This window comes from Vulpes lagopus, chromosome 1, assembly GCF_018345385.1.
Source record: "Vulpes lagopus strain Blue_001 chromosome 1, ASM1834538v1, whole genome shotgun sequence".
Lineage (NCBI taxonomy): Eukaryota > Metazoa > Chordata > Mammalia > Carnivora > Canidae > Vulpes > Vulpes lagopus.
The window spans coordinates 140,820,030-140,846,805 of NC_054824.1; the positions used below are offsets into that span (position 1 = coordinate 140,820,030).

The 26,776-nt window shown below is 46.0% G+C and overlaps 1 protein-coding gene across 1 annotated transcript in view; it reads left to right on the forward strand.

Annotated features, from left to right (window-relative positions):
• The window catches only part of SLC14A2 (solute carrier family 14 member 2), a 53,421-nt gene that overhangs the window by 5,608 nt on the left and 21,037 nt on the right, over positions 1–26,776 (forward strand). The window contains exons 3-9 of the mRNA XM_041762192.1: positions 971–1,160; positions 5,473–5,601; positions 9,575–9,767; positions 14,226–14,373; positions 15,449–15,583; positions 17,270–17,319; positions 17,802–17,976. Of these exons, the coding sequence (XP_041618126.1) occupies positions 971–1,160; positions 5,473–5,601; positions 9,575–9,767; positions 14,226–14,373; positions 15,449–15,583; positions 17,270–17,319; positions 17,802–17,976 (1,020 nt within the window). The remainder of the gene's footprint in view (positions 1–970; positions 1,161–5,472; positions 5,602–9,574; positions 9,768–14,225; positions 14,374–15,448; positions 15,584–17,269; positions 17,320–17,801; positions 17,977–26,776) is intronic.

Here is a 26,776-nt window from a genome sequence, read left to right on the forward strand (position 1 = left end):
GAAGCAGCCAGGCTGGCCTGGGAGACAGCACCCCCCTTGGGCCTGGGTGGAGGAAGCTGCTCCTTTGCTCACTCATGGAGAAGACTCTCAGCTGGAGTGCTCTGACCCTGAGTTGGCTGTGGGTGGATCGAATGTACCCTACTGACTTGGAATTCCCATAGTTTCAGAATTAAATGCACTTCACTGATTTTAGTTATTTGAACTAACTCTTTGCCCCTACATGGAGTAGATACAGTACTACCACTTTAGCTATGTATGAGCCATTTCCCAATGGCTGTTCCTTCCCTGGTTCCACAGCCACGTATTATGTGCCAAGAAAATATTGACCTCACCCTCCCTCATGCTTTGGGTTCATTCTCTCCTTTCAATGTCCTTCTTCTCCTAGTTTCCCTCAATTAAATACTGCAACAAACACCCCTACCCTCCCTACCCACACCTGTATAGGCTGTCCTAGAAACCAAGCCAGAGACTGAGGCAGAACGTATGTCCTCTCTTCTAGACCTGGCTTCCTCCACGTCTTAATTCAATACTGATTCCACAGCTGGACTAATATCATTTCTTTTCCAACGTCTTTTCTCTAGACTACTTTCTTTGCTGCTCAGATACCAGCTTTCAACTGAGTCATACAGTGCAACACGAAAAGAGAGTTTCCTTCCCTCCTCATCCTTTCCCTTGGACCAATAAATTTCCTTTGGAATGCTCCTGAGGCTTCCTTGCCAACCAAGCTGATGGCTGGAACGGCGTTAAATTGGTCTCAGCACGGTGCCTCAGTCTGTATGGCAAAAACACACCCACTGTGGACTGATTGCCTAGCCACTCAGAAACTCAGGCTGTGGGGTGGGGGGGCAGGCCAAATGAGACAAATGTCCTGGCTTCTGCATCCCTGTTTGCCTTGGTTGCCACGCCAACCAGTGGTCCAGCAGGGAAGTACCGGCTGCCCCCTATTGATACTTCTGCCTATCTCTTTCAGATAAGCCCCTGGCCATGCAGTTCACAGACTGGGTCCTGAGGGGGACTGCTCAGGTGATGTTTGTCAACAACCCTCTCAGTGGACTCATCATCTTCATAGGGCTCCTGATCCAGAATCCCTGGTGGACAATTGCTGGGGGCCTAGGGGCAGTGGTCTCAACCTTAACTGCCCTCACCCTGAACCAGGACAGGTGGGTCCCTGTCATTGGTGGTCATGGGGTCTTAAGGTAGACAGGTAGAGAAGTGTTTACTTGAGTTATCAGCCAACCTTATCCTACCAGCCAGCCCAAAGTCTCCTGAAGATCAACTTTCAACAGGTCACTGGAGGCCTCTACAGAATCAAACAGAATTAAACTACTCCTTTGCTCACAGCAAGTGACAGCACTGGGCTCCTTTGAACTGTAGATCCTTCTAGAAACCCTCCCTGGGAGGCAGGTGCAGAGGAACACTTAAGCGGCTCTTCCCTCATGGAGCCTACCATCTAGTTGAGGGAAGATGAGGAACTGGCAAGAAATATCTCAGAATAACATGAGACAGTATGTACCAGAAAGCTCAGAAAAGACGGACATTTCTGATGGTGGAAGGGGATGAGAGGGGGCAGCCTTTGAGCTGGAAACATGGGATGTGGGAGAGAGGAGGAAAGGACAAGAGGAAGGATGGTGCAGAGGCAGGAGGCAGCTAGAGGAGGGGCTGCAGAGTCCAGGAACAACAACAAGTAGTATTTTATGCAACTTGACCGTTTCCACAGACTTTGCCCGACACTGTTCCAACAGTTCTCAAACTTTCCTGATGGCTAGAATCATCTGGGCTGACTATTAAGAAACATGTCTTCTTCAGGCCAACCCCTTCTATTCCCTGCGATAGTCCCATTCAGTGGGCCAGGGAGGGGGTGTTTTTAACAAGATCCTTCTGGATGCTTCTGATCATCAGAGAAGTTTGGGAATGCCCATATTTTTAGTGTTTTTCAATTTGGGGGGGATTCTTTTTTTTTACATATTTTTTTATTTTTTTATTGGAGTTCAATTTGCCAACATATAGCATAACACCCAGTGCTCATCCCATCAAGTGCCCCCCTCAGTGCCCATCACCCAGTCACCCCCACTCCCTGCCCACCTCCCTTTCCACCACCCCTTGTTCGTTTCCCAGAGTTAGGAGTTTCTCATGTTCTGTCTCCCTTTCTAATATTTCCCACTCATTTTTTCTCCTCTCCCCTTTATTCCCTTTCACTATTTTTTATATTCTTGGGGGGGGGGGTTCTGATCCATTTGTGGATCACAAATTGTCAGCAGTATTTTTTTAAATCAAAATACTAGGATAAAATAAAACAGATTAGAGTAATCAGTATGTAGTAGATATTCTGTGAAATTTTTGTTTCATTAATGTTGGGATGTATTGTGTATGTGGGGGAGGTGTATATGTAGAGAGAAAGAGAGAACTGGGTCGTGCTATCAAATATATTCCCTCTGTGGGTCACTGTGAAAAAGATTGAAAAACACTGTCATGCCTTGTTACATGTGATTCTCACCGCCACTTCCCAAGGCAGACAGTGAAGGTAGGAGGATCCACACTTCCCAAGTGAGAGAAAAGAGACTGTGAAGGGCAAGGTGTTCACCTAAGGTGCCGCAGTCAGGAGGAAGCAGGGCTCGGGCTGGGACACTTGGCCTGCATCTCCTAGGTTGAGGTCACACTCTCCGTGTCACATAGACAGCATGAACAGCAAGGCCAGAGGCACCCTGGTGAACCCAGGGAATGGGGAGTAATCAGAGTTAATGGTGTTGTAACCAACATCACACCTCCTCCAGGCCCACCTGACATTCCAGATGCCACCAAGGCAAATTTGTGAGTCGGCTTGTCTCCCCTGAGAAGCCTTTCATGCATCTCGCAGGTGGCCTTGGGGGACCACTGCAAGTCTAGCAACCCGGGAGGCCAATCCAAATTGGATGACTGAGAGACCGAATTCTTTGGAGTGCAGTGACATAAAAAACAGGCTCCAGCCAGGATTTTGTGTTTCTCTTTCAACCACTGGGTTCCCTATTCCTACTTCTCATGGGCAGCCCCTCCTAGCCCCATCGTCCTCATCTGTGAGATTTGTGACTTACTAGCTCACTTTCGAGGAGCCAGAGTCCCTTCCTGCACTGACTGTCTGAATCTCTGACTTTCCTCCCAATTATGATCAACTGGAAAACTTGCCAGGCCATTCAGAAAGCTGCTTCACAGACATCAAAATTACAGCAGAGACACAAACCATGCCTGCCAAGTCCTCCCAAACATCTTTGCTAAGACAAGAATGGACCTGTTTGGCTTCCAAAGCTCTCTCTGATGGGCCCCAACATATCTCCCACTCAGCATAGCACTCTTCCTGAATGAGCACTTTTGCCTCTATCTAATCCATTGTTTCAAATCTCTCCTCCCCCAGGGAGCCACCCCTGATTTACCCCAGTGCTCTCTGAACCCTCCTTTCTCACTGGACAACTGCAGAACATATCTCAATAACTCTATGGGACAGTTCTCCAATACTTTTCTGAGTCTTCTCTCCCAGGCAATGTTCTAAGCATGTTCGGGACGGGAAGTCCATTCTGAATGTTCCACATGCTACTACAGTGACTCGAAAAGATTCCAGCTTCATTGCTGATAGGCCAAGACCGTGTCTGACACCATACCTTCAAAGCTCTAGGAGCCCTACAGCATCCACGCACACATCTTTCCAGGGAATCCTGATGTCACCACTGTCCCCAACAAAGCATGGACACGGCCACATGTTCTCATCACAACCTCTACCATCCCTCTCCACCACCCCTACTCTCCAACGCCCATCCCCCTGACCACCCCTATTTCCTGTCCACCAATCTTATTCCCCGTTGCCTCCTCCACCAGCCCTATGTCTCCCCTTATCCCTGCTACCTTGCCCCCACTGGCCCAGAGGCCACTTCCCAGAGAGGAGCTTCAGGTCAGCGACACTACTGCTGCACCGTCCTGATGGGATGTAGTCCTCGCAAACACCTTCTTGGCACCAGGGCTAAACCTAATTTTATATCCTTGATAGTCAGAGGGGGACGTAAGGTCATGGGTTTCATTTTGACAGCCAAGCCAATAGGCCTCCAAGGGGTGAGTAGAGAAGTGTTCTGGGAGTGAACTTCCCCAGGGAGGGGCAGCTATGGATGTCGCCCTAATTTTGTCTCCCCTGTGCTCCCTTGTTTAATTCCTACTGTTCCCACTACACCTTGCCCCTAGGGCTACAGGACAGCCCCTAGTGGGCTTTTCTCAGTTTGCCTGAAGCAACAAGTCTTAAAACCAAAAAAGTACTAAATGCTACTAATGCTGACCAGAAATGGGAAAATATAGCTAAACTGCAAACACACTTAAAAATAATTGTTTTCCCAAACATGGGTTTCTTATTTACAGAGAGATTTTCTAGTCCTGAGGACGTTCTGGACCCCAAGGGTCTTGCCCGCGAGCCCCCTGCCTATCTCCAGCTGCCCCATATGATCCTGGCCTTGGGAGCAGCACCCCCCACACACTGTCCAGTGGCCCATACAAGTGTCTCCCACAAGTGTCTCATGTTCAGCTTTTTCGGTGACTGTCCAGAGACTCCCCATTCCCCCCAGTCTAGCTGAGCCCATCTCCTGGCCCCTCCAGAGCTGAGAGCTCCCCTCATTCCAGACCTCAGCCATGGCCTCCACTGGATGCAGACAGTGAGGGGGGGAAGAGCTCTAACATTGGCACATGTGCATTCCACAACAGACGTTGCCTGTGGTCACACTGATGTCAGACAGACGAGCTGCAGCTCAAGTCAGGGACAGGGGGATAGAGTGCTGCACACAGAGCTCAAGCTCAGGCAGGGGTCTTCAGGGCCTGGCCCAGTCCATCCCTCGCCCCACTCCCCATTCCCCCAGCCAGCAGAGCTATGGGCAAGGGCAGTGTTTATCAGCATCAGGGAGGGAAGTTTAGGTGCATGTAGACTTCCCTGATGAGATGAAAAGAAAGGATAGACTCAGGCTTGGATTCACCAACCTCCAGGGCCCTGCCTGCCCTGCCATGGAGAGAGGCACCTGCACATCCACTCAGGGATGCATTGTCCTCCAGGAGAGGCCAGGTGACAATTACAGCCTCACGCAGTGCGGGATCTCCTCCCTCTTCTCTTCCTCTCTCTTCCCTGTCTCCTACACACACACACACACACACACACACACACACACACACCTTCCCCAGTGTCATAGCTCAGGTTTCTATTAGATCTCCCACTATATTTAGCCATCTGAAACCCCCCCTGAGAAGCCAAGGGGAGAGCTCAGAAGCAGTGAAGAGACTTAATCCTAGAATGGCAGGGTAATCAGGTCTGTGGGGAGGGGGTGTATCGAGGAAGGTGCTGGGAGCTATGTGACTGCCCAACATTCATTCAGGAGTAAGCTGACTTTTTTCTGGGAGTACTGGGTGGGGGGGAGGGTGGGGAATCCCTATAAGCACCACCAAATTCAAATGCAAAGTAACTGCCCCTATCCCCAGGTCTGCCATCGCCTCTGGCCTCCATGGGTACAACGGGATGCTGGTGGGACTGCTGGTGGCTGTGTTCTCTGAGAAATTGGACTATTACTGGTGGCTTCTGATTCCTGTGACCTTCACAGCCATGACCTGGTAAGACGCTCATTCTTTCTGCTCACAGACCCACAGGGCCCCAAGTTGTGTCTTACACCTGACAGGGACATGAACCCTCCTGGAGCCCAGTGCTTCATAGGCTGGCTTGTCCCACAAGACACAGCGAAAATCCATGAATTTGGTTGCAACAAAGCAGATCAGATCATTTTTTTTATTTCGGAATAAGAGAGACCCTTTAGAGCAGCAATGAGCACAGGTTTTTTTATTGTGCTAATAATCTTCCTTGAATGATAGTTTTAATAATAAAGGCTAACATTTATTGAGTATTTCCTACAAGCCAGGCACAATGCTAAGCCAGGTCAGGTTATAATTGTCCCCAGTTTACAGAAGGGAAGACCAAGTCATGAAGAGGTTAAGTAACTTAACCCCAGATCGTATTTTTACAAAGTTTTTGATGATGAACCCAGAATCTGCAACTATAAAACTCCAGGCTACGTGGGAATCATCTACACCGTGGCCTCAGCAAGGTGATAAAGCTATAAACTCGTTTGTGACAGAATCAGAGCTCTCTTGGAGGGGACTATCGGTAGTGAAAGCATAGAATCTTTGAACAAGAAGCATCAGTTAAGATCTTGCTGTGCAGTCACCTCATTTTGCAAAGGAATAAAAAAGTCAGGAGGAAGGGTCTTGGAAACAAATATTGGTGGAGACCAGGGGCATGCTAGGCCTTAGCTCACCCTGCATCTGTGGCCTGTCTGTGGTGCCTGAGGCTTTTATCACTCCTGTGCCCCAGTACCAAAGGACAGGAGCCTGAGGTGTCCCGTGTCCTCCAGACCGTGCCCTGCAGCTCCGAGACATGCTGACTCATTTTTAACATCTCTCCTTAGAACATATCTTTCTTCGGTTTCTAGAGTTTCTAAAACCCGGTAATTTAATTTAGTTTAAGTATTGTTGTATTACTTTTTAGGAGTACTTGTAAATGAATTACTATGTTGAGCATTCTGAGCAATTCAAGTTTCTTCTTAGGGTTTCTGTCTTTATGAAACCATTGGAACCAGAAGCTATAGCAGTCATTTCTGTGGAGATTTTTCTCAGTGCCCCCCACCTGCCCCCTTGTAAGGATTAGCAGACCTTCCTTATCTTCATTTGCATCCCTGTGGTTTACAACAACACAGATGAAGCCTCCCAGAAGCTGCATGGCCAGGCTGCAATGGGTGGCAGTGTGTCTCTAGTGTCCCCATCCCCACCCCCACTCCCCAGGTTAAAAGACAGAAAACCATCCAGCACTCAACTCTGTGCTGCTATTTCAGTGCGTTCGCTAATCTATTCATGTAGGACCTAAAACCTGTAAGGTAGGTATTAGGAATGCCATTTTCCAGGTTTATCCAACAAACAAATATTAGCTGAGTGCCTGCTATGTGCAGGGACTATTCTTGTGAACAAGAAATGGCCTCCATCCTCTTGGAGTTTATGTAATTCTTGACAAAGATAGAAATAATGCCCCCCAACTAGTTGAATAAAAAGAACATGTCAAGATTTGATAAAAGCACTGTGAGGAAAGGCAAACAGGGTTAGGGGACAGAGGGTGATTCCAGACATGAGTGGTCAGGGAAGGCCACTTCATAGAGGGCACATTAACGCTTTCACCTAAATGATAAAGGGCAGCTGCTGTCTGGACATCTGGTACAGGATGCTGCAGGCAGAAGCAGTGACATGTGCAGACCCCAACAAAGGAGTGTCTGTGTTCAGGAAATAAGACCATAGAGGGGCTTGCCCCCTGTGAACAAAGAGAAGTGGCAGGAAAGGAGGGCAAAAGTAAGTGAGACCTAGATTCCATTTGCTTTGAGGATCCAGTAAGCTTTTTGGTTTTATTACAACTGTGATGAGAAGCAGCTAAAGGGTTTTAAGCAAAGATGTGATAGGATAGGGTTTAAATTTAAACAAACCACTTGTCTTGCCATGTGGAGAATGAATTTTAGCTGGAGCAAGAGTGGATGCTGGAAGCATCGTCTGGAACCCACAGAGAAATGAGAATGGTCTGGGCAATGGTGACACACAGGAAGGTGGTGAGAAGTGGTTGGGCTTGGAATATATTTTAAAGAAGGTGTAGGCAACAAGACTCGCTGGGAGGCTGTGGTGTGCAGGGTGGGTGGGGAGAAAAGAAAATCCAGTAGACTCCTGTAGTTTGCCTGAGCACCTGGTTTGATGGACAAGACTAAGAGAAAAACAGGCTAGTGGTGGGAGACAGGGCACAAATCAAGAGTTCTGTCAGACATAATTATTAGGCTTTAAATTTCCAAAGAGATATGTTGACAAAGTAACATCCAAAACTTTGTGATACATTCAAGACTTGGAGGGTAGAAGCATATGGAAGATATTTTGTCCATTTAACTAAAGGATATCACTCAGAAAAAGATTAAGAAAGAGAAGACCCAAGACAGAGCCGTAGGATCTTCCAATAGTTAGATGCCTAGCCGAAGAAGGAAAGAACCACAAAGAACAGATGACAAGGAGTGGCTGGAGAAGTGGGAAGAAAAGCTAAGACAGGGCAGTGTGCTGATAACCCACACAGAAAGTACGTCAGTCCCATTGGAGCATCCAGCTGTCAAATGAAGGGAGCAGGGAACGGCCATAGATTTGGCAAGATCGATGTCATTGGTGAAGTGGACAGGAGCCACTTCGTGGTATGGGGAGAACACACAGCAGATGGGAGTAGGTTCAGGAAAGAAAGGGGTAGGAAAGATTGGGCATAGCCATCTCCTGAGGAGTAATTGCTATGAAGGGGAGCAGAAAAATGGGGTAAACTAGCTGAAGGGGACATCGAGTTAGAGAAGGAGAATGTGTACGTTCTTGTTGTAGACTTACAAGAATGATGTAGGGTAAAAGGGGAGACTGAGGCTGCAGGAGTGAAGCCTTAGAGACAGATTGGATCCTGAAGTACAAGAAAAAGAATTGGCCTAATAAAGAAGGAAGGACATTTTCATTATGTGACAAAGGCAGAGAGAAAGTTTGTGGGAGCCGGGCCATTAGAGTGTGTGGAGCTTATGGTTGGGAAAAATGAGGCATCTTGCATCTCATCATTTCTATCCTTTTTAATGAAGTCGAGCAAGGTGCTCAACTAAAGGGAAGCAGCTAGTGAAGGTTTGAGGAGAAAGTGAAAATGTGAAATAGTTGTCTCAGCAATTTGGAGAGTTAGTCTGCCAGGGCTGTGTGGTAAGTTTTTCAGGCAGTCTTAAATGCCCATTGGACATCCATGGTCATCAAGGTAGACCAGTCAACCAGATCATGTGACTTCATGTTTTGTCTAGCAGTTTACCGGGTGTGGAAGACACAGGGTGTCAGGTGTCTGCGGTGGCTGATACCTTCAAGAAAACTAAAGTTCAAGGAGAGTCATTACCTGATGTAGCTCACTCAGCTTGTTAGTATAAGCATTAGGATTTGCACCCAGCTCCATCTGTCTCCAAAATGCATGCTCTTCCTAAGGAAGAGGCCAAGCAGAAAGAGGGCACAAACAACTGAAGGCTCCATTTTCACGTGATGACTTCCAGAGTTGCTCAAGGCACTTCAGCTGAATCCAGGACCACGCATTACCTATTTGTGCCATAACAGCCACCTCCTACAAGGCCAGACTTCAAAACGTTATCATAGCCCAGGATACGTACATCTCAATGATATTGATGATGTTGTACATCTCAAAGGCAATGCATGATATTTTCTAAGGATGACATTTTGTTTCGTTTTCTTGTTTAAGAAATAAGGAAAGATCTAAATTATAAGGTTTACTATTTGAAACAAACTATAATACTTTAAAAAACTTGTTTCTCAAAGATTCACCCCTAAATTGAACACCTTATTCCCAGCCTCAGATAAATGGGCCACTAGAGTCTCCAAGGAGCCAGGAATGGCAATGCCAAGGAGATGGGGATAGTGGGTGGCACTGTGGCCAGAGCTAAAGAGACAATGTAGATCTAAGGATGAGCATGGATTCACCCTTTGTCTCTCTTATCTTCAGCCCACTTCTTTCCAGTGCCTTGAATTCCATCTTCAGTAGGTGGGACCTCCCGGTCTTCACACTTCCCTTCAACATAGCGGTGACCCTGTACCTGGCAGCCACAGGCCACTACAACCTCTTCTTCCCCACGACGCTCGTGCAGCCCATTTCTTCAGTGCCCAACATCACCTGGTCAGAGATGGAGATGTCCTTGGTAAGTGCCCCAATGACAGGTGACCTTGCTTCCACCACATGCCTTCTTGATAACCAGTCTGTGGATTACCTAGGTTCCCTGTTTCTCTAGGTGCATCTCCACCAGATGATCGTCATGGGAGAGGATAGGACAGGGAAGGGCTGCTGCCGCCTCCATAGGTTCTTTTACCAAACCCTTACTGAAGACCTGTTATGTGCCAGGCACTTTATCAGACACTAGGAATAAGGGAGTAAGAGGACAACAAGCTGTCTGCCCTTTTGAAGTGTCCACTCCATACAGGGAAACATAGTAAACAAGCTCACAGACAAGTGCTAAATTGATAATACACAATGGTGGGGTTCAGGGAGAAATACTGAATAAAATGGATGGTTGGGGGAAGAGGCAAGACACTAAAATAAGAGGTGAAAATTAGGATTTTGGGGCACCTGGGTGGTTCAGTGGTTGAGCATCTACCTTTGGCTTAGGTCGTGATCCTGGAGTCCCAGAATTGAGTCCCATATCGAGCTTCCAGAGAGGAGCCTGCCTCTCCCTCTGCCTGTGTCTCTGCCTCTCTCTGTGTGTCTCCAATGAATAAATTAAAAAATCTTAAAAAAAAAAACAGAAAAGGAAAGAAAATTAGAATTTTAAAGATATCATCAGTAGAAAATGGGGATGAGTTTTCGTGTACTTTCCGTATCAGTGGCTCTCAGGCAGGGGTGATTTTGTCCTCCTGAGAGGGCAAATGTCTGCAGATACATTTTTAATCATCTTAACTGAGGGGAGGGGTGCTACTGGGATCAAGTAGGTAAAAGCCAGGGATGCCGATAAATATCCTACTATGCACAAGACAGCCCTCCCTGTCACAAGAATTATCCAGCCCCAAATGACAATAATACTGAAGTTGAGAAACTCTGCTTTATATCCAACTATCATAAGCGTGCATATTCATTTATTCTACTGATGTCTAGACACCAGAGATGAGGCGATATAATAAAAATCTAACATAAGATTACATATATAGAATTGCAACATTTGGCTTTGTTAATGGACAACATAGATCGCCAAGAGCTCACGCTAAGGCAAGCTTGTTACATACCAGACACTGTTCCAAGCCCTTGGCTTCTGAAATCGTTTAACCAACCCTCATAATAGCCCAATGCTGTTAACTTTTACCATTATCCCTGTTCACAAATGACAAAACTAAGGCACAGAGAGGGTTAGCTGACCAGGGTCCAACTGCAGCTTGTGTGCCTGAGCATAAAACCCAGGCAGCCTGATGCAGAGCCCAGGCTGTGACTGCTACCCACTTCGTCCCAAGCAGGACAGGCACCTCCCAGGAGCAACCACAGTGAGGCAAAACCCTCTGCTTCTCGGTGCAGTCCAACCCTCCTCCCTGGGTCTCTTTATTAAGTGCTGGAGTATTCTCTACCTTCCTCAGAAATCCATCCCCCTCCATCTTTCACCCATTGGTTCTAGCTCACCTTTTTAGTGTAATTCAGAATATTGTTTCCAGGATTGCCTTTTGAATGCTTGCAGACATAACCTATGTCCTTAATCCTGTTTATGCAGTCTGATTCCTGAGCCCTTACTACCCAGCGAAGCCCATTGTCTACATATATTTAAATACCCAGCATGTCCCTGCTGCCATGTGCTGAGTTCCAGGGCCACCGCTCCCAGGGCGAGGCAGGCAGCACAGGTCCTCCAGGGCTGGCCACACTCGGCTCTGAAGCCATCAGAAAAAGAAAATCTTCCCTGTCCCTACTGCAGATGCTGCTGCAAAAATTTTGAAGATTTTGTCATTTTAAAGTTTGTCTGGGGGCCCCAGGCAGGAGTAGGATTAGAGTCAGGGTTAGGGCCTAAATCCAAGAGGATGGAAAAGACAGTGCCCTGCATTGAAGGGAAAGCCCACCCTCTCAAGTGGAAAACAGCAATGGGAGCAGGGGTAAAACCCTAACTCTGCTAGGACCCAGAGGGATCCTCATCTGGCAGTTAGGCATATTGTCTTAGGGACCCAGACCTGCTGTCCCCTCAAGGCAGGTCCAAGTGACAGCCCCAGGGGCATGTGGCACTGCCAGAGGGAAGGGCCCACGGAGACCCTACCCACCCCCACTATGATGCTGTGCAGTCCAGCACCAAGGGGAATACGGAAGGGAGATAGCCACGGGCAAGAGATGCTTCTTGTTCATCTTCAAAATAAACAGGGTAGCCTGGGTGGCTCAGGGGTTTAGCGCCACCTTCAGCCCCGGGTGTGATCCTGGAGACCCGGGATCCAGTCCCACATCGGGCTCCCTGCATGGAGACTGCTTCTCCCTCTGCCTGTGTCTCTGCCTCTCTCTCTCTCTCTCTCTCTCTCTCTCTCTCTCTCTCTCTCATGAATAAATAAATAAAATCTTAAAAAATAAATAAATAAACAAACAAACAAACAGAAAGTGGCAGGACGCAAATCCACAGGAGCCCAAGCCCACTGTCTGAGCTCCCCGACATGCCACTACTCTGACACTCGGCTCCTTTTCATCCCCACCATGCAGATCCCCACACCTCTGATCTCCTCTTTAAACCAACCATGGGAGTGACTTCCTTTTTATTTGTCAGGCCTGTCGTTGTTACTGGAGAACTGTCTGGAATAGAGAGCAGGAAGGGGCCTGGGGCTCAGTAAATTTCCATGCACACCCTACTGCCCTTCACACCTTCCCCACAGGGTGTCGGGAAGGAGGTAGCAGGGAGGGAGGTGGCCACAGGGCCACAGTTCACCAAGCTAAAATATGGATCCCAGCAGAAGAAGCTGCTTTCTGAACACAGACTCCATTCTGTGGCTGCTTGCCCCTCATTCCTCTTGTTCTTAACTGCTTGCACTTCAAACCTGTGTTCCCAGAGGGGAAAGGGGAAGTAAGAACCCCCTCAGCATCCTGCATTCCTGAGACTTGGAGAAGTCATGGAGTATTTACTGAGTAGTTCTCTAGCCAGTTCCCCACATGAAGCTGGGTTCCCTGAACTGACACCGAGCCTTCTCAGGGCTCCTTTAAATCAGAGGCACCCCACCCTGTCACTCCTGGCAGAAGGCCATAGGCTCAGGCCCAAATAGTGCCTGGTGATCAAAAGGCCACTCATCCAGAGACAAGGATGGGCAAAGCTTAAAAGCTCTGTGGAATTCCTCAAAACACTATTCTCTAAAGAAATCACACTGACTCCGGAATTGAATCAGTTTGTTAAAAAATTACAAAATTTCTCCCAAGGGAAGATGTGCAATGAACCCCCAACATCTGCAGTAGGTCACATATAACTAACCAAGTGGTCCCTAGAGTCAATGGCATGTTAGAATCTCCTGAGGCTCTGGTCAGGTACATACCAGTTAAATCACAATGTCTGGGGAGAAACCGGGCATCAATTTTATTTTTTTAAGGATCTCCAGTTGCTTTCAATGTACAGCAAAGTTTGGAAACCTCTGAGCTAAGCAAGACATACTTATTAAGCATCTAATATGTACCCAGACAAAAAGGAGCCTTGCCCTCAAAGAAGTCACATGACCTAGGAATGAAGTAAAGACTGCAGGATTTTAAAGCTAGAAGATCATCTGCTAGGGCAGCCTCCTTATGTTACAGAGGCGGACACCAGAGCCCAGCATGAGGAAGTGACATACCCGTCATCAACCATGAGCTCATGCAGAGCCCCCTGAAATCTGGAGCCCTCAGCTCCCAGGCCAGTGCTCTCCCTGGCCCGCCAGTCTCCCTCCTTTCCCTCTTCCCCTCCTCTATCAGAGCTGGATGGCTCAGCTTGAGCAGAAAAGGGCCATCTGGCCACAAAAGTAACCATCTCCAATTATACCACCACCAAATGGCTCTCAGGCTCAGGGATGTTGGCTTTGTTCTGTGTTCCACTGTTGCACACATTAACCTTTCTGCTGAATGCTCCCTGAGCAAGGGAAGTGCCTCCTCCTTCCCAGAGCCCCCAAATACCCTAGGGAACACTGAATATACAGCAACCACTTATAGACGAAGGGTCAAATTCTGAGGCTTTAGCCTGGCTTTTGCCACCAATGAGCTGGGTGACCTTGGATTAAATCAATCATCAGAATGACCTAAAATATTTCCAATATTCCTGGAATACTTATAGGATTTTAGAAGGTCTAAAGGAAATACCTTAGGGCCCCAAAAGCGCCAGACGCAGTCTAGAGAAGAGGTTATCCTCTGGTCCCCTCAAAGCTTCTCCTCTCTCAGCAGAAGCCGTGTGTCCCTCAGAAGCACTTGTGTTGGGGGCCCTGCTTTGCATGGGGGATGCCAGATGCCTGCTAGGTGGTGGAGTGAGGAGTGATTTGTTCCAGCTGGTTTCCTTCCTCCCAAGTTCTCTTACATGCTGGAGGGTCCCGGCATCCCCCGTTCCAGCCCATTACCCCCACCAAGAATGGCTCAGTCCTGACCCCAAGGCCTGGGCTTTGCGTTATGTGCCCACGCTCCAGTAACCTGGATTCTGTTGACTTTGCAGCTGCTACAAGCCATTCCCATCGGGGTCGGCCAGGTGTACGGCTGCGACAATCCCTGGACAGGCGGTGTGTTCCTGATGGCTCTGTTCATCTCCTCGCCACTCATCTGCCTGCACGCAGCCATTGGCTCAATCGTGGGGATGCTAGCAGGTAGGAGAGAGTCCCCCTCTCTGCAGGGAGGACGTTGGGATAATTTTCCTGAGGTCATTTCACCACTGCACATGGCAAATACTCTAGACCTATTATCTTCACTGATGTTTTTGAACACTGTCAAGGATAGGGACTTATTTTTCCCTTTCTTGAGTCTCCGAAGGGAGCAGACTGCAGCAGCAGGATATATGGAGAGACACAAGGGACTGAAGACCTGATTGGCCTGCTAACTGAGCCCCTGGGAGCTGAGCAATGGGAGGAAGGGGAGGGTAATTCAGAGAAGGAGAACAGCAAACCACGGGGTATAAACGATCCAGCACTTCGAAATCTCAAGTAAACTAAAAAAAAAAAAAAAAAAAAAAAATCTCAAAACTTGTGTCACTATTTGACAAACATGCCTTAATATTTCTCCATGTATGCATATGTGTGTATATGCATTTATGTCTGTACATGTGGACAGTAGAGCCAGAAATTGGAGTTAGGCATGTGGGACTAGGATCCTGCTGGCTCATTTCAATATTTTTCAAAAACATCTTGGAAGCAGAACTTTAAAGATTACTTGAAAATAACTTCAAACTTACCAAAAAATTACAAAAATAAAAATGGGACGCAAAGCACCCATACATTCTTCACCTGATTCACCCACTGTTCACATCCCACCCTCCTGCTATATTATTTCTCTATCCCCATGTTTCTACATGTGCACATACATACTTTTCCTCCACCATTGGAAGCAGACCTTTCTTAAGTGAAAATGTTCTTGCTAAAAATGCAGTTGCTTTGGCCAAAGGAGTAGGGAAGGCCAAGAATCCCAAAGCCTTGACCTCCCCTCACCCTGGAAATAGTCATACCCCTGTGTGAAATCTTCAGAACACCATTTGGAAACCACTGCTCTCTTCCTGTTTCCAGCTACTGAAGACCATATGCCATTTGTAGAGGCTCCTTTGATGGGAGGCGGGGAGGGACTGGAGGGAGATGGAAGGAGCGAAGCCACCCTGAGGCCTGGCACCACCCACGGGGCGGCTTTTGTGCTGGGACCTGGAACTGCCCAGAAACATTACCCCTTGTCCCACAGCCCTGACGGTGGCCACGCCCTTTGAGACGATCTACATGGGCCTCTGGAGCTACAACTGTGTCCTCTCCTGCATCGCCATCGGGGGCATGTTCTACGCCCTCACCTGGCAGACCCACCTGCTGGCCCTCGTCTGTGGTGGGTATTTGGGGGAAAGCTGGCAGCCAAGTCTTCTGCTATTCCTTCCTTCCCTCCCTACTTGATGATCTGAAACCCATGGGGGACCACTGATCGGAACTGAGCAGCAGCAATACAAGGACCTGTGGCTTGGGTCCCAGCACTGGGGTACTTGAGGTGCCTCTTCTGTCAAATAGAGTCACAACCACACCTACAGCAGTACTGTAGGTGTACAAGATCACATATGCACTTCCTAATGTGCTAGTGGCAGTGTTCTGATGTAATGACTTTTCATCCCACAACCTTATAGAGCACCGCTGAGTGCCAGGCCCTAGGCTACACATGGGCAAGGCAGTGGTGACCACATCCTCATGAAGCCACATCTGGCACATTAGGAAATGTATAATCACATGATGGTTAAGGCCGTGATATCTGAAAAGATTGTTGGAAAGACCCAGTGAGATGATGTACCTGGGAGCACTGAGTCTCAGAAAATCATTCCGTGGGAGCTTGATTCCCATGGAGCAAATAGTATGCCATCCCAAATGAAATGGGCTACAGGCCTTATTACAGTGGCAGCCCAGCACCACCTGTGAACTCAATCCTCCCAAGCCCACTAGCAGGCATCAATTATCGGCCCATTTTACAGGTGAGAGAATGAAGCCCAGAAGGGTTCATGAACTTGGTGTAGAACACAGTTATTAAGGGCAGAGGCAAGATTCAAACCCCACCCCCATCTTTTCCACCAGTCTTCCTGCTCTGGAGTTGCTTACATTCTCTGTAAACAGCAGGACTTTATTTTTTATTTTTTTTTTTAACAGCAGGACTTTAATAAGCAAAATTAGAGACATGTAATGGACAGAGTACCATCCAGAAGAGCTTTTTTGTTGTTTTTCTTCCCCACTCATTTGCGGAGACTGTAAATGACTTCCATGTCCCTTGCATTCCCCTCAGTGGCCAGCAGGGAGACAGTAGACTTGGTAAATATTCTTTGAGTCAAAAGTGCCAGATATTTTGAGGCTAAGATTGTAACTGCCTTCGGCCTTCAGAGAAGTGGCAGATTCTTATGGCTAGAACCATCTGGGAAGGCTTCGGGCGGAGCATGGGGTTTATCTCAATACCTCCAGGGTGGGGATGGCTGGGAGGGGGCAGGAGAAGGTTTTCTGGACACAGAACAGAAAGAGCAAAGATAAAGGGGCAGAAGGAGCTTGTTCAGAGGCACAGGGGTGTGGATGAGCCCCCCTAACTGTCCTGGAGGCCACATCCTAGGGTGAACTCAGATGCCTGGCTCGTAAAGACAAGCTCATGGACCAGTAAGGTCCAGCGGGGTCTATCGTGGCTGCTTAGAATCTTGGACAGGAGGAGACTTGTTGGGGGCTCATGTAGTCTGACCCCTCACCCCCCAGACAGACTCTCCCCAAGGTCAGTATGGACAAACAGAAGATGCTTACTGAGCCCTGACTCTGCATGAAAGTGGGGAAGGGAGAGAAGGCTTTAACCTCTGCCCTGGGAACACCATCTGGTGGGAGAGTGGCTACACCTACCTGCAAAGATAACCACCATGGTGGTTATGTCCAGCAAATATGCCAGATGTCAGGGTATGGTGCAGACATGGAAGCTGCTAGAGACAGGATGGGACCCCTGCCCTTGGGGAGAGGTGGAGGCAGACCCTGGGAAACTGACTACATGGTGCTTGTTTTTCCACAGCCCTGTTCTGTGCATACATGGGAGCAGCCCTCTCCAACATGATGTCAGTGGTAAGTTTGGACTCTCCTGAACATGCCATTCCCCAGCCAGGGCTTGAGGACATTTGCAGTTTGTGGAAGAATACTGAGTGTGTTACGGTAGCTAGTCAATGTCTTTGTCAAGGTTTATCGAGGGTTTGCCCAGAGAAGGACTGGCAGTTGTATTTGTGTTCCCCTGGCTGTGTGTGTGTGTGTGCAAAAGAGTGATACAACCAGCAGTGGAGAACCTAGATGGGCAGATGGAGGTGTTTGTGTGTGGCTAGATGTGGGAAATCATCCCAAGGCTGAAGTTCAGCTCCATCATTAAAAGATTCTGATTGTGTCCAAAGGTACCAACATCTCAAATGCCTAGATCAGCTACTCTGATGTTATGAACCCAAAAATCAATGTCATCACTAGGGAAGGATCCCCATCCTCAACTCCTACCCCATCCTTCTCCCCCAGGGTCCCTAAAGCCTAGGACCACTTTCAGACCCCGGTGCTACTTCTTCCAGGTTGGTGTGCCACCAGGCACCTGGGCCTTCTGCCTCTCTACCCTCATCTTCCTGCTCCTGACAACCAACAACCCCGCCATCTACAAGCTCCCACTCAGCAAAGTCACCTACCCAGAGGCCAACCGCATCTACTACCTGAAAATGAAGAGCAGTGAAGAAGAGAAGTCCCCCAGCGGTGACTAGCCAGAAATGCTCTTTTCCTGGACCTGGTGTCTGCTCCCTGTGGTCTCAGCTCTGGGTCAATCTACCGCAGCACTCACCTCTTGTGCCTCTCCTTGCACCTGTGTAGAACCAGACACACCTGTACCTCCCTTCCCCAATGCCAGTTTCTCTCTCTGCCCAAATAGCCACAACTATCCATACATGACATTAGAGGAAGTTGGTATGAGCTTGCCAGAGTTTTCAGAAGTAAGGCATGTGCTTTAAATGTCATTGTCTTAAAAACATTTCTATTTAGTCTTTTGGAAAGATGATTACAAGATGATCTTTGAGCATGTTTAACTGAATAATAGATGCTATAAAACTGAACTTGCTAAGTGGTTCCCAGGTGGACACAGAGTAGGTGGAAATTCAGGAGACACACGCAAAGAATTGAAGGTGCATCAGTGCACTGAGCTAATGGCTGATGAGCACACCCAGCTTTACATAAAAGAGAGGAATTTCACATGGATAGAGTTTTAAAGTCCAAACAGGGACAATCAGGGCACTGGGGTGTCTAAATAGGAAGTCTCACACATTCAGTGGTCAGAGGAAGGGCAAGCTGATATCTTCTAGCAGGAAGCAATTAATAAAAGTTAGATTCTGTATCTGATTTTTACTATAAAGGATAAAGTGGTGAAGGATAAGCATTTCTCAGCATAAGTCAAACCAGCAACTTTGAGCAGAGATCCTGGTTGAAAAAAGTATCTGAGCTCAGAGGGCGAAAAGCTGGGGCAATTTATCTCATTTTCCTGTTTGCTTGTGGGTGTTGGAAGTTTTATGAGGGCTGTGATACTTAAAACAAATGGTTAGCCTGAGTAGAAGGACAAACTGTGATCCATGAAGTTCATAATTTGACTTCCCAATTACATCATTAGCCTACATTGTCTTTATTTATATATATTATCAGGGCTCAGCAAACTTTTTCTGGAAAGGGTCAAATAGTAAATAGTTTTGGTTCTGGAGGCCTTACTGTGTCTTTAGCAAAGACTCACCTGCATCATTGGAGCATGACACAGCCTTAGACATGAGCATGGTTGTGTTCCAAGAAGACTTTATTAAACAAGCAAAACCTATATTTGGCCCACAAGCCTGAGTTTGCCAGTGCCTGACGTGGATGCTCCCCATGAGAATGATCAGGAGCTCGTGAGCAGAGGGCAGGCCCAAAAAGACGCCACCAAGTTCTTTACCACAGACACCCACATAGCCTTTATTTGCTGGGTTATAGTGGAAGATTTTTAGGAAAGTGAGATTAGTATGACGGGATCAGAAAAGTCTGCTCTGAGGCTCTTTGACAGACCCAGCATACAATGGGCTACACCAGGCGCTCCTTCCACAGTAATGTCTGGGAACCACCCCTCCTCTGTCCCCTCACTCTGTTTTCACTTCTGCCAGCAGATGCACACCATGAGAGGAAGAAGGAGTTTCCAGCAGGAAGAGCAGGGAGGCTCCTAGAATCCCAGGCTTGAAGGGGAGCTTTGAAGGCCAGATGGTCCTGCCCTTCTGGGATTCATGAATCCCTCTCTACAGAGGACAGAGGCTTCAGTTCCCTGCTGGGCTTCCAGACAGGGCTCAATTACCCAAAATGGAGGGGGACCCCCCCAAATATTCTAACGAGAGATAACAGAACCAGATAACCCCATTCATTCATTCGTTACGGACAAACTGTGCCCAGAAATCTGCTTTCCTTTCCTTCAAGCCCATGAGACGCTCCACCCCAAGAATGGGATCTGATGGGAGCTGGGTTTTAACCCTGCTTTATATTGGATTTCCAGGACAGGAAAACTATTTGGATATAAAAAAATCCTTTCAGTTCACTTAGACCAGATTCTCTCTTCTCCCTTCCTTTCCTGCCCCACGTCTCTGTCGTCGACAAGGTCACAGCTATCTTGGTTGCTTTTTTTCTCCCACATCCCTGCTTCCACCCCCATAGAAATTAAATGTTAAACTGCTTTGCCAGCTGCCAAATTCATGTGAGGAAAAATGGGTAAGAGCTAAGTGATTCAGAAGAAGGAAAAAGCACGTCCAGCAAGTCTGGAAACACCACTGGGCCTTAGAAATTCTGTAATACACTATGATCCATATGACCAGATATTTATGTAGAAATAGGAAAACATCTACTCATTTGAAATAAGAAAGAACTGCCTGGATGAAGTATTACTAATCACTGAATTCACTTGCCAAGAGATGTCGTCTAGGAATAATGAAATGTTTAAAAAAAAATCTTTTATGGCTAAGAGGCAGAAAATTGATGGTATTTCCCAAATGTGGTCAAATAAGCTCCTCCTGGAGCAGAACAAATCTTATTAAGCCAGTCTGGCAGGCAGATGCTGCATCTCTCTTGTGGGCATGGAGAAGGGTGGGGCAGAAATGCAAATCCCCACTCCTCTAAGAAAAGTCTGCCCCTCGCAGGTCACCCTGACCGATGGCCGTGGAGAGATGCCCAGAGGTCCTCTGAAGTTGCCCAAATAGTGATAGGAGGTTTGGAGAGCTCTCTGGAGTGACCTTGTCCTGCCTTGACCAGCACCTTCCCATCCCACTGATGAGTAGGATGGATCAGTAGGGGGGCAGAGGCCTTAACCACAGAGACACCACCTACGAGAGATTGCACAGGAGTGAATCGCCAGGATAGAAGGGAGGAGAGCTTTGGGGGCCACATCCAATCCATTGGATTGCCCCCAATGGGGCAATCGCCCCAAACTCCAGACAGCAGCTTTTAGGTAGACACATAATAGTGAACACAAATATGGCTGAACATAAAGTCATTACAGAGAATAGGAACGTATGTTGGGCAGCAGGGGCAGTGGAGAAGGTGCTGCCCAAAACTGTCCCTAACACACGCCCCTCTCCCTCTCTCCACTGTCCCTTCCCCAGATCTCCTCATCTCTTCCTTCTGACCTCATCATCTTGCCCCTCCTCTGCTGCCATTTCCATCTGCCTTCTTCCCCAGCAGACGAGGGCTGCTGTCTCCCATGAAACTCTTGTCCTGCTGTACTTTTAAATCTTCCATCTTGACTCGTCTTTTAATTTCTCTGATAACCGACATAGTTGAGTTTTCTACTTTCTCTTGGTCAAACTTCAGTTTGTTTGCAAGGGAATAATCTGTTTTCTTTAGATTTACAACACTGTTGCCATGCTGTTACTCATTAGTCTCTCTTACGATGATTTCAATCTCTCCTGTATGTATGGCTATATCTTTCCAATCTTACGGAATCTTGCTCTTTCTTTTACTTAATCAAGTTCATGATTTTTAAAAATTTTATTTGAATTCAGGGGATCCCTGGTGTTTAATGCCTCCCTTCGGCCCAAGGTGTAATCCTGGAGTCCTGGGATGGAGTCCCACATCAGGCTCCCTGCATGGAGCCTGCTTCTCCCTCTGCCTGTGTTGTGTCTCTGCCTCTCTCTCTGTGTGTCTCTCATGAATAAATAAATAAAATGTTTAAAAAGATAATAATAATTTTATTTGAATTCAGTTTGCCAACATAAAGTATAACACCCAGTGCTCACCTCATCATTGTGATAGGTTTTTATTGACTTTTTCAAAGAAGCAGGCTGAGATTTATTTGCCCTATCTCCAGTTCTGGTTTGTTTTCTATTTTGTTGATTTTTTTCCTGTTTTTTCCTATTTTTTCAAATGTAAATGTTCCTTTTTCCTAATGTTTTAAAATTAATGTGAAATTTCTTCATTTTAGATCTTTCTCCTTTAACAACAAAGGCATTTTTTAGGCTATTAATTTTCCTCTGAGTATAGCTATAGCTGTGTACTGTAGTTTTGGGAATAAAGTATTCTACTTTGATCAGTTTTGAATAGTTTGTAATTTTAGTTTTGATTTCTCTTTGATCTGAAAATTATTTAAGAATGATTTCTTAATTCCTAGCACTTGGGACTTTTTATATTTTTTAACTTTCTATACCTAGTTTTACTAGATTATGAGTAGAGGGGATGGCCTGTAAAACCTCTATTTTAAAATTATATGAATTCTTATTTGTAGCCAAGGACTTGGTTGATTTTGGAGATGCAAAATGCAAATTTTTTATTTGAAGGAAATACATATTAAATTGATTTATTAATTTCATCATTTAATTTTTCTATGTGCTTATTTATTTTTTGTCTATGGGATCTTAATTCTGAAAAGGGTTTATTAAAACTCAACTGTGGGGCACCTGGGTGACCCAATTGGTTAAGTGTCTCTTAATCTCAGTTCAGGTCTTGATCTCAGGGTCATGAGTTCAAGTGCCACATTGGGCTCCACACTGGTATGAAGCCTACCAAAAAAAAAAGAAAAAATTATTTTCAATTAAAATTATATAGTTTCATGAAACTCTCTTTGCATTTCTATAACATTTGTCTCATATATTTATCAGCTGCGTTGTTTGGTGCCTATGGGAAATGAGTCATTAATTTTTCATAAATGTTCTCTTTCACTATTTATACACTGCCAATTTTTATCCTCATTCATGCTTTTAACCTCATTCCAACTTATCTAGCATTAGAGTTGCCATACCTACTTTCTTCCTAGTGTTTTCTTATCCCTTTGTTTCAACATTGATCATTTTCTTTTCACTTCTTAAGAATAGCATTTAGCAATGTTTTATATTTAACCTAATCTTAGTGTATCTGTAATTTAATAAGATAGTTTAACCTCTTCCTATTTAGTATAGCCATCAATATGTATGTTTTACCTATTCCACCGTACTTTTTTTTTTTTTTTTTACTATTTATTGGTTATGACTGCTTTGCTTTTACTTTCCTCATTTTGCAAGTTTGATCCTGTTGCTATCTTTTTCTTTGTTCATTTGGAAGGTCTACTTTTCCATTTCCCTAGATGTTCCTACTTCTTTCCCAACACTCATGATCAAAAGTATATTTCTCTATTATATAAAAACAAGATGCCAGATAGTTTACCCTGACAAGAGTTGCCATTCTCTGATGGTCCTTCCCCAACCCTAAATAACTAAAACCCTTATACCACTTTCACTATTCTGCTCCCTGAAGCCCCCATTCTTATAACACTTTTACTTCTCTAGTATCACCCACCTCTGGATCTTGCTGAGATCATTTATTTCCCTTGCCTCTTATTTGTGCAAGAATCCTTACTTTGTCCCTATGTACCACATTCCCAGTAATTCTATCATTGTCCATTTGGAGTTTACGATATATAGTGAACATGTTACTTTCTATCACTGTTTCCTCTATTCTTCACCTTTCCCTGGTTTGTGATCTCTGCTCTGATTCATTTATTACTTGTTTAGAGCTCTTGCTTGAGAATTGAGTATTTTGTTCAAATACTAGATGAGAGAATATGGATGACATGTTCTTTGACGCTGCACATCCACAAAGTTTCTTTTCCTTGCAAAAGAATGGCATTTTGGCTGGTGATCCTTCCTTGGGCCACAGCCTTTTCTTCAGCTGTCTATGGCCATTGTCCTTCCATTTTATGGCTTCCAGATGTTACAAATTTAAAAATCTGATGTCAATCTCATTCTTTTTCCTCTGTAAGTAATCTATTCTTTCTAAAAGATCATAAGATTCTCTCCTTATCAGTAGATTTCAGGAATTTTATTAAGTCAAGCCTAAGAGTGTGTCTTGTCTCATCAGTCCTGCCTTTCAATCCACAATGTCAAGTCCTTCTTTAGCTCAGCAGCTTTTCTTCTAACATTTGTCTGATTATTGCTCTTTCTCCATCTTTTCCTTCTATCTCTGGAATGCCTATTATCCACGTGTTCAGTCTCCTTGAGCTCTGCACCAAGTTGCTTATCTCCTTCACAATTTTCACCATTTGTATTTTTGCTTTGCTTTGAGATATTTCTTCCATTTGATCTTCTAGGCCACCAGTTCAGATCCCAACAGTAACCTTTCTTTTCTTCAATTCAAGAAATAAGTTGAATTCTTTAGTTCAAAAATCATGTGTTTCATTTCAGAAAATCTATGGGATTTTGAATCTTGAATCTCCATGTATGTTTATATTATTCTTCCGTTGTGCCCAAGGCCACTTGCCAACTCTCGTGAGCGAAGCCCCTAGAAACTCTGCCTTATGGTCTGACCTCATTCACTTATTCATCCAGAAGACATGTATGAGGAACTGTTAATATGTTACTCAGGACTGTGCTTGACAACAAATCGGGAAAGAATCAGCCCAGTTCCTGCCTTCAAGGAATTCATTTTATGGGAATTTGCCTGGCCGGGTGAGTAGTCTCACCTGAGGTGAAGATGAGGGTAACACAACAGATTGCCTAGGCTCTGTTAGTTTACAGCACCAGTTTCATTATCTTGAATGAATTATCTGGTTGGATTGGTCTTCTGTTCAGGAAAAGTATCAAGCTTTTGATGTTAGGGGTCCCAGAAAGATTTCTGTGCCTTGTCTCTTGTCCTTTATCTTACCTGATGCCCAAACATTCCCACCCATCCCCTCAGCTCAACGCTTTGAACCTGTTAAAATATAAACAATCCTGGGAAGGTAACACAGTAAGCATGATCAGTCATTTGCATCTTAGGTTGTAGGAGTCATTTCCGAGAATAGTTGAGATAGAAAAGGAGGAGAGAATACAAAGAAAAAAATGGGTAGAGTACTTTGAAAGAGTCTTTGGCAATTGAGGACATGCTAGGTGAGTCTAAGGTGGGTAAATGAGGTCTAAAGCCCTCTTATTTTATCATAAATGATGATGACACTGTTATATTTGGCTTGGAAGAGAAAAAAATGGCTAGGGTCATGGCTGTCTGCAGTGTGGAGTAATGAATGTGGAAAAAGTCAATTTACTCAATATTACTTCAAAGGATAACTAAGTGGGATTAATAAGCAATCAGACTTTGAATCAGTGGAGAAGAGCACTTTTTCACAATGGAAGTTGACTTAGAAATAATCCCGTGAGTCACTGAGTTCCCTGCTCCGGCGGCGCAGGGACAAGGGCTAGACACCTGTTGGGGATGCTTGCTTTGGGTGGGGGTAGACCAGTTGACCATGTAGCCTCTGTCCTCTAACAGTAGTTTCTCTGATATTCTGGCCCTGAATCCCTACATAGGAATGAGAAGGAGGCATCACTGAGGTGGCAAAAAGTTAATAATATGGAGATCAAATAAACCAAGAGCATACCACTGTTGCCCTTACAGATTTTCCTATAGCTTGACCTTTAGCCACTTGGTCAGTTTACCAAAATGCTCGACATGCTTATGTGAATGCAGGCTGAGGTGCCAACATCACTCAACTGTGCCTAGTCTTTTAATTGCCCTCCTGTCACTCTCTCCTCTCAGGAAGTTCTTCTTTTGGGTCTGTCTTCTAAGATCTGCCCATTTGGAAATTCAAATCTTCCTGGCCTATGTTTGTGGCTACATCAAACCCATGTGCCCCAATTTGTTTGTGCTTCTTGTATGAGTCTGAGCTTTGTTTCCTTGGGTCATAAAGGTTGCAAGGGTCTGGGGACAACTATAATCTAAATTAGTTAAGAGTTGGCAGTTAAAGTGTGGGTGTGATTTCTACTCAATAAACCACAGTCTCATTTGGCAACTTGAAAGGCATTCAGTTTTTATGTGAGATTTTTTTACTTGCCTGACTTTTCCCACCTCTTGCCATTCAGAGAAGATAGAAGAATCCATAGGGAACAATTCTGTCCCTAGTGAAACTAGAATTGCAAGGCCCCAAGGAGGGAGATGAGGATTGCTAGGAAAGTGTTGCCCTTTGTAAATTGATGACTATGAGTCCCCAGCCCCCTCATACAGAACAAGCTATGGGAACAGAATGAAGTAAATGAAGTAGCTCTTTGGAGAATGTCTAGCCCAGCATGCATTTATGCCACCTGAACTCTAGAGAAGTCTGACCTTTCCAAGTTTAGCCCCTAGTGATCAGTGCAGCCCTCCTCCTTCTACAAGATTGGATATGTGGAGTTGAAGGGAGCCATGAGTACTGTGAAGAAAACAGTTCTGAAGTGAATTCTGATTGAGCCTTCAAGGAAATCATGTGTAGGCATAGACAGATGTCTTAGGGAGCCACTGGCGTTGCAGCCTTCAGTAAGACTCATCCGGAACAAGAGTAAATCTTGATCTTCTCTCTTACAGAACGGGCCTTGATTGCCCCACCCTTAGCATATATGACAGATACTCTGCATGTCTCATGTGGCTCATGGGCTGCATATGAACTTGTGAATGGCTCCTCAGGGAGAATTATTTCCAGGCTTTTCAAACCAGTTACATGTTGTGCTCAGATGGCATCTTTCCTGCCACCCTTAGGGCAGATTAGGGGGCTGGAGGGAGCATACCTGAACAAGAAGTTCAGGAACCCTCAGGAAAGACCAGAGCAAGAGGGTAAGGGATAGGGCATGCAGAACTGAGCCAAGAGCCGTCAGGTGGGGGACAAGGAAAGGTGTCATTGGCAGACGTCCATGGGCCCTGAACTAGCAATACCAAAGTAAAGACCCTGTGCAGGGGACTGATCTCTAGTCCGCTCCACACCTGCCCCTGGAATGTGGGGCCCGCCAGCTTTTGTTTGCTTTCCTTCCTCAGGAGGACCTCCGTGATCAGGTCCCCTCTTTGGCAGTTCTAAAACACCTGGCATGTTGGGAAGGGGGCCTTTGACGTCAGTGGGGAGGTTGTCTACTCGGGTGTAGCTAATTTCCTCAATGTGAGGTTTTGTTTTAAACCTGGATAGGCTGCTTCACACCGGATCAATGAGAGTGTGTGTGTGGAGTGGGGGTTCACAAACCTAGGACAGGCTGGGGGCATGGGAGGGAGAGTGATGCTTGACCCATCATACCCTGAAGCCAAACAAAACATGTTTAGATTGGGC